The sequence below is a fragment of the Salvelinus sp. IW2-2015 genome, linkage group LG27, assembly GCF_002910315.2.
Source record: "Salvelinus sp. IW2-2015 linkage group LG27, ASM291031v2, whole genome shotgun sequence".
In the NCBI taxonomy this organism is placed as follows: domain Eukaryota; kingdom Metazoa; phylum Chordata; class Actinopteri; order Salmoniformes; family Salmonidae; genus Salvelinus; species Salvelinus sp. IW2-2015.
Window position 1 is genome coordinate 37857605 of NC_036867.1, and position 17297 is coordinate 37874901.

The 17297-nt window shown below is 45.4% G+C and overlaps 1 protein-coding gene across 1 annotated transcript in view; it reads right to left on the reverse strand.

Moving 5' to 3' along the window:
• Window positions 1–603: 603 nt before the first annotated feature.
• The window catches only part of LOC111953472 (heparan-sulfate 6-O-sulfotransferase 1-A-like), a 20853-nt gene continuing 4159 nt past the window's right edge, over window positions 604–17297 (reverse strand). The window contains 3 exon segments of the mRNA XM_023972774.2: window positions 604–1074; window positions 1316–1564; window positions 1702–1924. Of these exon segments, the coding sequence (XP_023828542.1) occupies window positions 751–1074; window positions 1316–1564; window positions 1702–1924 (796 nt within the window). The 3' untranslated portion in view covers window positions 604–750.

The following is a 17297-nucleotide window of genomic DNA, read 5'->3' on the forward strand; positions in this document are numbered from 1 at the left end:
GGGCCACATAGGGCTCTGATCAAAAGTAGTGCACTATATAGGGAATAGGGCGCCAGAAGTAGCACACTACATAAGGAATAATAGGGTGTTGGAATGGAAGTAGTGCCCCACAAAGGGAATAGGATGTAATTTGGATGGATTGTTACCCAGTTGTCTACACACATATATGCATAATGTCCCCATAATGTTGAAATAATGGCTATGGTCCACGGTACGTCCATCTATCGGTTACATTTCCTTTAAAAAACATACTAATAAAATAATCACTTGTTTCTTTAGGCAGTAACATTGGTCTCAGTGTCATTACAATCCTGCTTAAAAAAAAACACATAAAAACGATATAATAATAAACATAGTAGTTCTAAAATGAGAATTGCGTCATTAAGACGCATGTTCATGTCTGAAATGGTGGCTGATTTCCAAGAAAAAAGCTTTTTATACACAGTCCAACTCTTGCTTTACGTAGTCTTTTTTTCTGTAGATGTTACATATTCATTTTCTCGGTTCAGCTCAGCCAATGGAAAACGTTCTGTCCAACGGTTCAAAGCTCTGCTCTCTGAAGGGATTTCTGGGAGTTTCCCCACTATAGTTTTTTTCACCGTACACTTTACGTGGAGTAGGGAAAGCGAGAGAGAGGGAACGATGAAAGTCGGTTGTCAGCGACATTCAATCCATTCCTCTACTTCAGTCTCCATAACTACCCTATACACTTTCACCCCTGACCTCTAACCTCCGATGAGTGTATGTGCGTTACCAACGATTAATTATCTGGTTCATATAGTCTTCCGTTGGTAACCTCCCTCCCACCTCCTCTGTTCTCCCCCCTTCTTCTGGGTCCTCCACTTCTCCCTCCCCTGGTTCAGGGGTTAGTTTGGATCTAGAAGGCCACAGGCCCACTCCCAGGCCTTGACCCTCGACCCCTAACCTCTGACCGTTGTGGTTCTGGTTGTGGGTCCTGAGTCGTTGCAGCCGTCGTTCCTGCTGCCTGGTGTACTGGTATCTCTGCTGGAACAGGTCTCTGGCGTAATCATACAGCTCCATGTCCAGCTCATTCAGCTCCTCGATGCGCTGRACCTGGAGTACAGAGAGGGAGGGAGGGAGAATGTCAGCTTACAGTCCACTCCTGATAACATTTTGGATGGTGGGAGATTGTCTGTTCAACTTTTGTTCAACAATTTAACAACCAATACAGCAATATGGTGGAAAACTCTGAAAACAGCACAGTATCCTGGTGTGATAACATGATCCAAATGGCAACACACACACACACACCACACACACACACACACACACACACACACACACACACACACACCGTAGTGTTGTCCAAATCCACTCCGGCCGCTCTGGTGCTGTTGTACTGCATAAAGGGGCGTATGAACCTCAGTCTGAAGGTGCGCTCAAACAGGAACTGGGTTTTCCTCTGGTACTCTGTCAGGCCGAAGAAGGCCATGTCCCTCAGGTTCTTCTTAGCAGAGTCTAATAACAGCTGAGAACGCCTCTGCTCTGGGACTGTAGACATGTTGTAGCAGCCTACCAGGCTCAGGTCCGCTAGCATACGAACCTATAGGAAAAGGTAAGGGTAGGTTAGTACATTTCAACATTGTGTGGACCATAAAATGAGTCTATTCTATCCAAATGTGTATGTGTGTGTGTGTGTGTGTGTATGTATGTGTGTGTGTCCATTCATTAGTCTCTCACCTGTCTGTTATTGGCCAGGTTATAAGGACAGTCCATGAACTGCTGCAAGGTACATCCTGACCAATCAGAACCCTCGTAGCAGGCTGGWAGTTCCTCCGGKGTAGGGGTWCGTCCGTCACACATGTGTAATGAGGTCTTCCACGTCGCGCCCCTCTGGACYTGTCTCCATTCGCTGAGGTACCGAGACACTGGGTCCCTTAAGAGGGTTATGTAGTAGAATTTCCTAAAAGAGGAGAGAGAAGAGGGATGAGGGAGAGAGAGAGAGGTTAGACATACTTGATGTACTGACAGAACTTTCTGTGTAGTTCCACAAATAGCCAAAGGTTGGCAGTGTTTGCAATGGTTTGTTACTATGGTTTCGATCCCTGGGAAATAAAACTAATTGGAACCTGGGGGAAAGAGAGAGAGGTGGGGGGAAGAGAGAGAGAGAGAGGGGGAAGAGAGAGAGAGAGACAGATTGGCTAGGGTCAGTGTTCAGGCTACGGTGCAGGAAACTGCTGGCACAGGCACATCACAGTAAAAAACACCCTCACTCATACACAATCTCTCATGCGCACACACACACACACACACCATCCCCAGATGCAGTATGAGTCATCTCTCAACAGCAGGGTTGATACTCTGGAGGGAAGACAAACCCCACTGAGCCACCTGACAGAGCTGTGCGTGCGTGTGTGTGTGTGTGTGTGTGTGTGTGTGTGTGTGTGTGTGTTTGTGTGTGTTGTGTGTGTGTGTGTGTTGTGTGTGTGTGTGTTGTGTAGTGTGTGTGTGTTGTGGTGTGTGTGTGTGTGTGTGTGTGTGTGTGTGTGTGTGTGTGTGTGTGTGTGTGCCCATGAGAGAGAGGATGTTTTTCCTGTGATGTGTTATTGTGTTTACTCCATAGTGGTGTAGAGACACTCCTCATCCTGTCCTACTGGTTGTACCACATCATCAATGTTTACAGATAACTCAGAGCTCCCGACAGGAATCTATGAAATGGGCTACGCACATACACACACAGGGGCAGGGAGAGGGCATCACAACAAGGGTCTGGTCTTTGATGACTCTCACAGACACGCATGCACACCAACTCCCTCATTAGAAGACGCCTCAGTATTTCTCACAGAAAAGTCTCCTTTACAGTACTTGATTACCGGACATGTTCCTCTCACACACACACACACACACACACACACACACACACACACACACACACACACACACACACACACACACACACACACACACAGTATATTGATCGAGAAAGCGAGCGAGAACGTGAGCTAGAGAAAGTAACAAAGAAAGAGAAAGAGAAAGAGAGAGAAATATGAGGAGAGAAAGAGTGGGCGAAGAAGAAGAATGTTCAATTAGTTTTGTAATCCAGTGAGAGCAGCGGAGGCCAGGAGCCAGAGTGATTTATCAAAGTTATGGCTTCTGTTCTAATGAGAAAAGCCGTCAGAAGGCTCAGCCATATCCCCAGCTACAAAAAAAACACAACGAAATAAAGAAATGCATACATGCAATGTGGTTGTCTTTGTTGCATAATAATATAAAGGAACAAATATCCGGCAAGAAATTCAATCTGCTTTCAACCCTGGCTTGAAGCCGCCTACAGTGGGATCTGGAGTGTGTGTGTGTGTGTGTGTGTGTGTGTGTGTGTGTGTGTGTGTATGTGTGTGTGTGTGTATATTCTACCAGTGCAGGTCTCCATGTTATCTTAAGGAAACACACAGTGCTTGTCTCCTGAGGAAATCCCAGCTTCCTGCTCCAGAACAATCTCTCCTCCCCCTGTCTCCCTTTTCGTTCTCTCTCACTTTATTCTCCATCCCTCTTTATCCTTCCCCTCGCCCTCCATCCCCCTCTTATCTCTCTTTCTCTGTCCTCCCTCCTTATTCCTTCTCTCCCTCCCTCCATCCTCTCATCTCACTCTCTATCCTACCTCCCTTTCTTCTTCCTGTTTCTCTCTCAATCTCCCCTCTCTCGTCATCTTACTCAAATCACTGCAACATTCTGCATTTCTCCCAAATGTTTTTGTCCTCACCTACCGTCAAAAGACATTTCCCCTCTAAGCAAGGAAAGGGAAACATCCGCACACTGTCTGTCTGGCTGGAGCTGTATTAAGCTGCTTATTTCTTTGGCGGCAGAGATAAGTCAATCCAAACTCATATTTACACATGAAGAGAGAGAGGCGGAGAGCAAGAGTGAACTGCCAACATTTATTCTTGTAACCATAACCAAATATGTGTGTATGTGAAAAGTATCAATGTGTGTGTGTGTGTGTAGTTCTTTCTAGGGAAAGCCCTTGGCCTGTCGCCTCTCCTCAGGCCTCTCAGACTGTGGGAGTCGGAGCCAATGGAATGTACTAGCTGTACATTCTGATGATATCAGCCCATGTCATCAGGGTGTGTGTAAACTGATTCCCTTGACCTCAGTATCTGGGGCAGGCAAGRAGCAAGAAACAGCTTGTTTTAGGTATTCTCCCCAGCAAACACACGCGCACACGCACACACAGTTAGGATAGGGTTGAAGAGGGAGTTAAAGGCAGGAGGGGAGAGGTGAGTGACTGACTGGCTTTAAGGTAGGTTGGGGTAATCAAGGACTGCTTAATGAGGTTAACAGAGTGACAGATGGCGTTAGTGACACACAGACACACACCCCTCCCCTCAGGCCAGGATTAGTGTGTCATATCGCGGCTGGAGACGGGAGTGTGAAATTGGAGTGAAAAGGTATTTAACATTTAAACACTCTAGACCTCCCCTTCTTTCCTTTCCTCTCCTCCCTTTCCTTCCTTCCTTCCTTCCATAGTATTACCACTAGTCTGTCCGTGGCGTGGAAAAGGTAGGACATGGTGAGTGTGTTTAAACACTGTTCTATAAGATACTACATACTTACTTAACAAGGGGATGATCCCCTAAACCAATCCGATAAAACAGTCTGTCTGCCCCCTCGCCAGCACCCACCTAACCTTATTACCTAAATAACCTCAAGAGGTAATAGTCAAGTCTAGTCCAAACAAAGAAGAGACAGAGAGAGTGGCAGAAAGACAGAAGAGCCCTACAGGCATAAATACCATTTAGACACTATGCATATCTGCTTGTTACAGACAGACAGACAGACGAGTCAACAGCCATCCGGCCTAGTGCTTTCTGGGCCCGGTGAGAAGCCTGGGGCTGGATTAGAGAACTTGTCAGGGGACTGAGTGTTTTCCCTGGGGAGAGGGAGGGGAAGGATGAGTGATGTGAGCGAGCGTGTGTGTCGGGGGTCTCTGCCAAACATGGGCCACCTGTTTAAAGAAGGCCAAGGGGCTAATGAGCCACGCCTGGGGGAGTGTGAGAGTCTGTGTAGAGGGAGGGGGAAACCACAGATTCCTAGGGAAACGGGAAAGACAGGAGAGGAAAGGGGGGAATAATGAAATATTGTGCAACAGGAGCAACAACAGTCGTTCTTGTACAGAGCGGTGTGTGTGTTCCCCCACATAAAGGGCAGGGTGAAAGAGGCCTTTTGTCTGAGAGTGTAACGTGAGCTCCAGGCGTCACACAGACGTGCATACGCATAAGAACACGTTAACACGCAGAGGTGACCAACATAACGACTGAATTGGGAAGTCCGATTTTTTTTACCAAACATTTTTCCAACACATATGCATGCACGCAAGCTACACACACACACACCCACACACTGATGGCAGCTGCAAACGCAGAGATTAAGGCCAGTGTGACGGACATGCTTATGGCTACAGCTCAGAAAGAGAGAGAGAAAACTAAAAGATAATATGAAGTGAAAATGTGCATCTGCTCATTAAAGCCACACTCTGTAAGCAGGCCAGCATCAAATCGAAGGATAAACTTCATTGAAATAACTGGTAAACTTAGACTGTGGCTTTACATTGTAAAGGAAGACAGTTGCATGCTCAGGCTTTCTGTCGGTGTTTAAACCCCGACTTTACTTTATAGATCTGAACACTGCTAGGGGTAATTTCAGTTCCCTTGAGCTAATGTCTTCCCCCCCCCCCCTGTCTATCTCTTTCTATTCCTCCTCTCCCTATCATGCTATCAAAAAAAGAAGAGGAATGAGAAAAGGGCAGGGAAGAGGAGAGAGAAAGAGATGGGCTGAGTGTCGTTGTGTGATCAGTTCATTGATATGACATGTTGATTCTCTCTGCTCAGACTCGAGGCTGCATCTCTCCATCCTCCCCCTTTAATCCCTGTGACATCTCACCCCCCTAATCAACCCTTCACCTCTCCTCTCATCCCTCCCCTGATCCAGACAGATGCTCCCCTGTGATGCCCTCCTGTGGGTGTGTGTGTGTGTGTGTGTGTGTGTGTGTGTGTGTGTGTGTGTGTGTCATCCTAGGCAGACGCTCCCCTGTGATCCCAATCCCAGATCAGATGCACTGGAATTCCGAGCCGGCCCAGCTGTCGTTCTTGGCAATGCGTGTGATTGTCTGATTACATGGCCAATCGAAACACACACGCACACCACACACACCACACACAACACACACACACACACGCACGCACGCACACACAACACACACACACCACAACACACATCACACACCATTTATTTTAGTCTAATCTCAGGACATTTGGAGTGTAGAAATATTTGACAATTAAAAATCCTATTTTCCTAACCGCTAACCCTAATCTAACCCCAAACCTGACCTTAAGCTTAAAATAGCATTTGAACAAATCCAGGACTGAAAAAAGTCCTGACTTTTCAAAACAGTTCTGTTTCATTATCTTATCAGGACATTCAGGTGAATTAATAGGACATTGGGATCATGATAGGAAACACAAACAAATCCTCAGAGCAGAAATACAGACTGCTGAGGAAAAGAGATAGAGAGAGAGATCCCCAACTCCTCTATCTTATGCTCTCTGGTCCTAAGACCAGACTTACCCATCTTGTGTGTGGTGTATGTGTGTGAAGGCTCTCCAGACCGCTGAACCCCAGGGAACAGAATTCCACTAATGAGGGAGGAATCAGAGAGAATCCAGAGGAATCTTAAACAAATCCCATAATAAGACCCTGGTGTGTGGGGCTGTAACCTCCCACACGAAGTCAAGGCCTGCGTCCACCTAGCCTTCTACTATACTGTGTGTGTGTGTGTGGAGACGTTAAACATTAACGCAGCAGAATACTCAGACTTCAGACCCGCCGGCAGATCCCCATCTCCCCTACACTGTGTCTGTCTGTCTGTCTAACAGAGCGTTTATCAGTTCTGCCCTTGGAGTGGTTGCTGTGGGTTACTGATTAATTCTTTGGATAAGGAAGAGATAGGGAAGGAGAGAGAGAGAGAGAGAGAGAGAGAGAGAGAGAGAGAGAGAGAGAGAGAGAGAGAGAGAGAGAGAGAGAGAGAGGAAGAGAGAGAGAGAGAGAGAGAGAGAGAGAGAGAGAGAGAGAGAGAGAGAGAGAGAGAGGAGAGAGAGAGAGAGAGAGAGAGAGAGAGAGAGAGAGAGAGAGAGAAGAGAGAGGGAGAGAGAGAGAGAGAGAGAGAGAGAGAGGAGAGAGAGAGGAGAGAGGAGATGAGAGAGAGAGAGGGAGAGAGAGGAGAGAGACGAGGAGAGAGAGAGAGAGGAAGAGAGAGAGGAGAGACACTGGGTGTCTGTGTTGGGCATGGATTCTATAATGATAGATTTACACTTATTGTGCATTGACTGCAGACAACTAGTCTCCCTGGAGCACCACGAGTCTGGCAAGGGAGACGATCAGACAAGTCGTTCTCTGGACAGGCTAAACTTGGAGTTTCTCTCCATACAGATTTGTAATAACTGTCTAGACCTCTGGGAGGTCAATAAAAGGGGATAGACCCTAAGTGTGGCCAACGTCCGCCCCGCGTCTGTTCTCTGTTCACTTTCTAAGAGGGCAACGTGTCCACCTCTGGAACCTGACTGTCACCACACTGCTCTACGGGGGGGGGAAGATTGCAGAGCGACACAGGGGGAACGATTAAAACGCGACACAGAGAGAAGGAATTGAAATCTACCAAGTGGTCCTACTACTATCTTACAGTTGATCAGTGGTCATTGCAACGCACACACTCCACTGGGGAATGCTATGCTAGCGTCAGCTATCATCTTGGGGATGCTATGCTAGCGTCAGCGTTATCATCTTGGGGAATGCTATGCTGGTCAGCTATCATCTTGGGGAATGCTATGCTAGCGTCAGCTATCATCTTGGGGAATGCTATGCTAGCGCCAGCTATCATCTTGGGGAATGCTATATAGCGTCACAGCTATCATCTTGGGGAATGCTATCTAGCGCAGCTATCATCTTGGGAATGCTATGCTAGCGTCAGCTATCATCTTGGGGAATGCTATGCTAGCGTCAGCTATCATCTTGGGGAATGTGGATCCGGTTGCCAGTGGATAGCAACGTTGTCCCAGAGCAGCAGAATGATGATGTCCCCAAACCCAGTCCTTATGGTTTGATGTGGTCCAGCGTCACAAGCTCTCATACCTCTCCCCTCCCTCCTCCCTCCTCCCTACCTCCTCTCCTGTTGTGGGCACACATTCTAGAGACGCTTTCTGTCTAGAGGCATGAAGGCTCAAGGCTCAACCTGGCTTACTCTGATACGGAGGTCAGGAAATGACCAACAGGATGCCAGAGAGAGAGAAGTTAGACAAAAATATTGATGCAATGGTTTCAAAACTCGGATGCCATCATGTCCAACACCTCGTTTCTGCACTTTCAATATGAAGCCATCATAGTAGGCTGCAGAGTAACCATTTGAGTGTGTGTACGTTTAAATTAAAGGATGATATTTTTTTATTGCCCAACTGCACACAAGGGCCAACCGAAACTTAGACATCCGCTTGTGACCCAACCCCTCTAAAACGGGAGGTACGAGGGGCTGCCACAGTGGACGTCCGGGGAGCTGTTGTTGTCCGGGGTTAACTGCCTTCCTTAAAGGAAGAACGACAGATTTTTCACTTTGTCGGTTTGGGGATTTGAACTGGCAACCTTTCGGGTTACTGGCCCAACGCTGTAACCAATAGGCCAGCTGCTGTGTTGAATTCTAGATGTGTGTCTATTGTCAGAGCCTTTCTGTGATCATCAGTCACACACAAAAGGGTTACCCTCGTTGTGGCGATTAACATTCCACACTGGGGGAGGTGATGAAACATTCCTTTTCCTAGTGACTTTCTCTCTCTTTCTCGCCCACCCTCTCCCTCCCCATCTCTTCTTCTCCCTCCTTCCCCATCTCTCTCTCCTTCCCTCCCTCCCTCTCTCTCTCCCTCCCAGTGTTCTGATGAGTGCAGTATTGGGGACTGTAGTTGTGTCTGTAGTAAGGCTTGTCATTCTGGTTAGCTGTGTATAGGCATGATGAGGCTGGCCCTGGGCTTATATCAACAACACTGACTGACTAAAACAAATCTGGAGACACACACTCTCACCCTCTCTCGCATGCACACACACGTGACATTTAACATGCACAAGTCAGGACACAGGCTTATTAATGAGAACAGGTCAAATCAAACAGACACAGCCATAGACAAACAAACACAAAATAAACAATTATTTATAAAACACACACACACACACACACACACACACACACCCTCAACCGAACTATAGGAAAAAGGCATTGTGGGTGACCGAGTTTAGAAAGCTCTCCTCAGGCACTGTTGACTGACATTTACATGAAACAAATAGTGTGAAGGAGAAAAACACAGGAATGAAGGAGAGGCAAAAGAGCTCATGACAGCAACACATAACACAGTGACATCACCACATGAATCACACACACACATTTTCATATGACTCACGCGCACAAAAACATCATACTAGTCAAGAAATTCCAGCCTTTTTCATTACAGAGTTTGTGTGTGTGTGTGTGTGTGTGTGTGTGTGTGTGTGTGTGTGTGGGTCTCAGAAAGTGCTGATTGTTAAAAGAGTCAGATGTTATGGAGAAGAGAGGAGAGACTGATTCTAATGTAGCATCCCTCTCTCTGCCTCCTTCTCTCCTTCTCCAGATAGATCTTTTGTCTGTCATGGCTGGGAAGCTGCTATTTTTCAGGTCACTGGGTTTTGCTACTCATGCAGAGCCTCGAGATCAACACCCCCAACCACACCCCACACCACAACACCACAAAACACACACACACACACACACACACACACACACACACACACACACACACACACACACCACATCACACCACACACACACACTCCAGGTGGGACGAGGGATTATCGAGACAGCCCTTTGTGTCATCTGATGAGGAGAAAAGAAAGAAGAGAGTAGATAAAGAAGGAGAGAAGAGGAGGAGGAACAGACGGAGAGGTGGGGTGTGGAGGAGATCATTAGTTTAGTGGGAGTGAGTGTTTGAGAAGCACAAACATTACGACCATGTGCCCAATCATCAGGTACGGGCACGTGTGTGTGTGTGTACGCGTATGGGGGTAGGTTCAGACTACATTTGTGTGTGTTAGTGAGTGCGTGAGTGTGTGTTATCAACTCTGCTTTGTGACTCAGAGGTCCCCTGTGGTCAAGAAGCAGATCTTCTCTCTTCTGCACACACATTTCTTTTTCTCTTCTCCTTGCTCTCTTTTCATACACTCCCCCTGTCTTCCCCTCTCTCTTTCATACACTCCCCTGTCTTCCGTCTCTTCTTTTTCATACACTCCCCTGTCTTCCGCTCTCTCTTTTCATAACACTCCCCGTCTTCCCCCTCTCTCTTTTCATACACTCCCCCTGTCTTTCCCCCTCTCTCTTTTCATACACTCTCCCACTCTCTTTTCATACTACTCCCCCTGTCTTCCCCCTCTCTCTTTTCATACACTCTCCCACTCTCTTTTCATACACTCCCCCTTCTCTTCCCCCCTCTCTCTTTTAGTCTAGTCTGAATAGGCTGTGTCAGTGATGAGTGACTGGTGAATGGGGAGCTTGTGTGTGTGTGTGTGTCTTTGAAGTCAAGAGTCAGAGTAGAAGCAGTGAAGCGAGAGAGAAGGGAGGGGAGTGGAGGTGGTGTGGAAACACATCAGACACGCATGCATGCACGCACACACAAAAACGTACCGCACATTCAGTGTCCTTCCTTGGCTTCTACCCATGATGGCAAAACTCCAGTGCTCGGTGATGCAGAGCTAAGTGTGTGTGTGTGTGTGTGTGTGTGTGTGTGTGTGTGTGTGTATATATACACTACATGACAAAAAATATGTGGACATCTGTTCATTGAACATCTCATTCCAAAATCATGGGCATTAATATGGAGTTGGTCCCCCCTTTGCTGCTATAACAGCCTCCACTGTTCTGGGAAGGCTTTCTACTAGATGTTGGAACGTCGCGGGAACAGATGATTTTTACGCGCTACACGCTTCAGCACTCGTCGGTCCAGTTCTGTGAGATTGTGTGGCCTACCACTTTGCGGCTAAACCATTGTTGCTCCTAGACATTTCCACTTCACAATACCAACACGTACAGTTGACTGGGGCAGCTCTAGTAGGGCAGAAATTTGATGAACTGACTTGTTGGAAAGGTGGCATCCTATGACGGTGCCACGTTTAAAGTCACTGAGCTCTTCAGTAAGACCATTCTACTGCCAATGTTTGTCTATGGAGATTGCATGGCTYTGTGCTCGATTTTATACACCTGTCAGCAATGGGTGTGGCTGAAATAGCAGAATCCACTAATTTGAAGGGGTGTCCAATACTTTTGTGCATCTATCTCAAACCCAGATAAGCACTAACTGACCCTGATGCATAATTTCCCCTCTGCGCAGGAAACTGGCACACAGGAAACAGATAAACAGATATGTGTGTGTGTCACAGACAGACCTACTGTCTGTGACACAGTCTGGAATTTGCATCTTCCACACAATTCAATTAGCATGGCTGTCAGACTATGGACTCTGTTCACATTCTTCCCCTAACCGCCACACACACACGCACACGCGCACACACACACACACCAAATAAATGCCCTCTTCTTGCTAATCAGTGTTGAAAAACAAATGATAGTGGGTTGGGTCATTGTCCTGTTGAAAAACAAATGATAGTGGGACTAAGCACAAACCAGATCAGATGTTGTATCGCTGCAGAATGCTGTGGTAGCCATGCTGGTTAAGTGTGCCTTGAATTCGAAATAAATCACTGACAGTGTCATCAGCAAAGCTCCCCCACACCATCACACCTCCTCCTCCATGCTTCACAGTGGGAACCACACATGCAGAGATCATCCATTCAGCTACTCTGTGTCTCACAAAGACACAGCGGTCGGAACAACAACAACAAAAAATCACAAATTTGTACTCATCAGGCCAAAGGACCGATTTCCACCGGTCTAATGTCCCTTGCTCATGTTTCTTGGCCCAAGCAAGCCTCTTCTTATTATTATTGATGTCCTTTAGTAGTGGTTTCTTTGCAGCAATTCGACCATGAAGGCCTGATTCACGCAGTCTCCTCTGAACAGTTGATGTTGAGATGTGTCTGTTACTTGAACTTTGTGAAGCATTTATTTGGGCTGCAATCTGAGGTGCAGTTAACTCTAATGAACTTATCCTCTGCAGCCGAGGTAACTCTGGGTATTCCTTTCCTGTGGTGGTCCACATGAGAGCCAGTTTCATCATAGCGCTTAAATGTTTTTTGCGACTGCACTTAAAGTTCTTCAAATTTTCCAGATTGACTGACCTTCATGTTTTAAAGTAATGGTGGAATTTCATTTCTCTTTGCTTATTTGAGCTGTTCTTGCCATAATATGGACTTCTGTATACCAACCCTTCCTTGTCACAACACAACTGGTTGGCTTAAACACATTATGATGGAAAGAAATTCCACAAATTAACAAGGCACACCTGTTAACTGAAATGCATTTCAGGTGACTACCTCATGAAGCTGGTTGAGAGAATGCCAAGAGTGTGCACAGCAACAACAACAAAAAATACAGTTGAAGTCGGAAGTTTACATACACTTAGGTTGGAGTCATTAAAACTCATTTTTCAACCACTCCACAAATTTCTTGTTAACAAACTATAGTTTTGGCAAGTCGGTTAGGACATCTACTTAGTGCATGACACAAGTACTTTTTCCAACAATTGTTTACAGACAGATTATTTCACTTATAATTCACTGTATCACAATTCCAGTGGGTCAGAAGTTTACATACAGTAAGTTGACTGTGCCTTTAAAACAGCATGGAGAATTCCAGAAAATAAATGTCATGGCTTTAGAAGCTTCTAATAGGCTAATCAAATGACATCATTTGAGTCAATTGGAGTTTTTACCTGTGGATGTATTTCAAGGCCTACCTTCAACTCAGTGCCTCTTTGCTTGACATCATGGGAAATCAAAAAGAAATCAGCCAAGACCTCTGGAAAAGAATTGTGGACCACCACAAGTCTGGTTCATCATTGGGAGCAATTTCCAAACGCCTGAAGGTACCACGTTCATCTGTACAAACAATAGTACGCAAGTATGAACCCATGGGACCACGCAGCCATCATACCGCTCAGGAAGGAGACGTGTTCTGTCTCCTAGAGATGAACGTACTTTGGTGCGAAAAGTGCAAATCAATCCCAGAAAAACAGCAAAGGACCTTGTGAAGATGCTGGAGGAAACAGGTACAAAAGTATCTATATCCACAGTAAAACGAGTCCTCTATCGACATAACCTGAAAGGCCGCTCAGCAAGGAAGAAGCCACTGTCCAAAACCGCTATAAAAAAGCCAGACTACGGTTTGCAACTGCACATGGAGACAAAGATTGTACTTTTTGGAGAAATGTCCTCTGGTCTGATGAAACAAAAATAGAACTGTTTGGCCGTAATGACCATCGTTATGTTTGGAGGAAAAAGGGGAGGCTTGCAAGCTGAAGAACACCATCCTATCCGTGAAGCACGGGGATGGCAGCATCATGTTGTGGGGGTGCTTTGCTGAAAGGAGGGACTGGTGCACTTCACAAATAGATGGCATCATGAGGTAGGAAAATTATGTGGATATATTGAAGCAACATCTCATGACACCAGTCAGGAAGTTAAAGCTTGGTCGCAAATGGGTCTTCCAAATGGACAATGACCCCAAGCATTCTTCCAAAGTTGTGGCAAAATGGCTTCAGGACAACAAAGTCAAGGTATTGGAGTGGCCATCACAAAGCCCTGACCTCAATCCTATAGAAAATTTGTGGGCAGAACTGAAAAAGCATGTGTGAGCAAGGAGGCCTACAAAACCTGACTCAGTTACACCAGCTCTGTCAGGAGGAATGGGCCAAAATTCACGACGCAACTTATTGTGGGAAGCTTGTGGAAGGCTACCCGAAACGTTTGACCCAAGTGACTTTTCACATCCTTAAAACAAAATGGTGATCCTAACTGACCTAAGACGGAATGTTTACTAGGATTAAATGTCAGGAATTGTGAAAAACTGAGTTTAAATGTATTTTGCTAAGGCGACATCAACTGTATATATATATATATATTTTTTTTCATTTTGTTCATTGCAAAGCTGACATCAAGGCAAAGGGTGACTACTTTGAAGAATCTAAAATAAAATATATTTTGGTTAACACTTTTTTGGTTAGTACATGATTCCATGTGTTATTTCATAGTTTTACAATGTAGAAAATAGTCKAAATAAAGAAAAACCCTTGAATGAGTAGGTGTGTCCAAACTTTTGACTGGTACTGTATGTAATTACTTTTTGCATCTATTTACGCGCTCTCCTCCTCTCACCTTTTCCCTTTGCTTGTGGACTTCAGTGCACAACACATCAGGTGTCTGTGACCAGGCGAAAAAACCTTTCCAAGCCAAACCTTCATATCATGACTGCTAACCGCACACAAAATACATTGTTGTCATGTCATAGTCAACATAGTTACTAGAACTAACGTGCTAGTCACCCGCTACAATCATGCAGTACAGTGTACAGTCAGCAGCAAGCAGTTACACCGGCGGGCCCCGTGGCAATAAATTAATAATTGACTTGAAAGAGTTCCAGTGTTGGATAGCCATAGCCAGCTAGCTAACATAGCAACACTCTCTGTTTGAGCCAGGTGTTGGAGTAGGCTAAACTAGCTTCCTGCATTTGATGCTAGCTTAGTAAGTGAAACAAAAAAATTACTAGGAAATATAGCTCTCTCACTCTTCTCTTAAACTATTTTCTTTCTCTCTGAGTCAACTACTCACCACATGTTATGCACTGCAGTGCTAGCTAGCTGTAGCTTATGCTTTCAGTACTATATTCATTCTCTGATCGATTGATTGGGTGGACAGCATGTCAGTTAATTGCTGAAAGAGCTCTGATACTGTAAGTTGGAGGACATCCTCTGGAAGTTGTCATAATTACTGTGTAAGTCTATAGAAGGGGGTGATAACCATTAATGTACCCAGAGGACCGAAGCTAGCTGTCCTCTGGCTACACCATGGTGCTACCCAACAGAGTGCTGCTGAGGCTACTGTAGACCATTGCAAAACAGTGAGTTTTAATCAATTATTTGCTGATGTGAATATATTTAGTATAATTTTAACTAAAAAGGATAACTTTTGTAATGTTTCACTATTTTTATGAAATTCACTGAGGAGGATGGTCCTCCCCTTCCTCATTGGAGGAGCCTCCACTGCTGCCCAGCTAACGCTATGCTAAATGCTAGGCTAATTAATAGGCTGTAATCATGTTCCCACTTCAAGCATAGCGACCCTTACTAACAACCATAGAAATGCTAGCTAATTGCTAAGCAGTGAGTGCACGGCTAATTGTTCTGTGGGCTGAGAAATCCCTTAGGAGAGAAAGAGCAGYGTTGCGTTCAGCATTGTGGAATGTTCTGATCGAAATACGTTGAGTAGAACAGGCCTAGATGAAGCCCAGTGGTGCAGTATGTAACATGTCCTTCAATCCCCTTGGTGGGTTGTGAACTAGAGCTCAACTCTAGTAGTAGTCCTGTCATCACTATCGGCAACTTGTTGTGTGAGATAACACCACAGAGAAAACCTCTCACCTCACAGTGTGTGTGTTTGTTTTTAACCAGAAGACCCCACAAGAATAGCAAACAAACATTTTGTTAGACCCCACAAGGTCAAATGCTATTTCTAGGGGGTTTAGCATTAAGGTTAGAATTATTGTTAGAATTAGCTTTAGGAGTTAGGGTTAGGTTTAAGGTTAGATTTTGAGGTTAAGAGTAGGGAAAATAGGATTTTGAATGGGACTGAACTATGTATCCCCAAAAGGTTAGTTATACAAGACTACAGTTGAAGTCGGAAGTTTACATACACCTTAGCCAAATACATTTAAACTCAGTTTTTCACAATTCCTGACATTTAATCCTAGTAATAATTCCCTGTCTTAGGTCAGTCAGGATCACCACTTTATTTTAAGAATGTGAAATGTCAGAATAATAGTATGGAGAATGATTTATTTCAGCTCTTATTTCTTTCATCACATTCCCAGTGGGTCAGACGTTTACATACACTCAATTAGTATTTCGTAGCATTGCCTTTAAATAGATTAACTTGGGTCAAATGTTTTGGGTAGCCTTCCACAAGCTTCCCACAATAAGTTGGGTGAATTTTGTCCCATTCCTCCTGGCAGAGATGGTGTAACTGAGTCAGGTTTGTAGACCTCCGTGCCCACCCATTTTCTATAGGATTGAGGTCAGCGCTTTTTGATGGCCACTCCAATACCTTGACTTTGTTGTCCTTAAGCCATTTTGCCACAACTTGTGTGTGCAGTGGGTCCCTGGTTCGCGCGAGGGGACGGACTAGAGACCCTCTGCACACATCAACAACAGTCACCCACGAAGCATCGTTACCCATCGCTCCACAAAGGCCGCGGCCCTCTCAGAGCAAGGGGAACCACTACTTCAAGGTCTCAAAGCGAGTGACGTCACCGATTGAAACGCTATTAGCGCGCACCACCGCTAACTAGCTAGCCATTTCACATCGGTTACATTCACCTATGCTTGGGGTCATTGTCCATTTGGAAGACCCATTTGCGACAAAGCTTTAACTTCTTGACTGATGTCTTGAGATGTTGCTTCAATATATCCACATAATTTTCCTACATCATGATGCCATCTATTTTGTGAAGTGCACCTGTCCCTCCTTTCAGCAAAGCATCCCCACAACATGATGCTGCCACCCCCGTGCTTCACAGATGGGATGGTGTTCGTCGGTTTGCAAGCCTCCCCCTTTTTCCTCCAAACATAACGATGGTCATTATGGCCAAACAGCTTTATTTATTTTTTCATCAAACCATAGGACATTTCTCCAAAAAGTATGATCTTTGTCCCCATGTGCAGTTGTAAACCGTAGTCTGGCTTTTTTATGACGGTTTTGGAACAGTGGCTTCTTCCTTGCTGAGAAGCCTTTCAGGTTATGTCGATATAGGACTCGTTTTACTGTGAATATAGATACTTTTGTACCTGTTTCCTCCAGCATCTTCACAAMGTCCTTTGCTGTTGTTCTGGGATTGATTTGCACTTTTCGCACCAAAGTACGTTCATCTCTAGGAGACAGAATGCGTCTCCTTCGGCTGATTGGTCCCATGGTGTTCATACTTGCGTACAATTCTTTGTACAGATGAACGTGGTACCTTCAGGCGTTCGGAAATTGCTCCCAATGATGAACCAGACTTGTGGAGGTCTACAGTTTTTTTCCAGAGGTCTTGGCTGATTTCTTTTGATTTT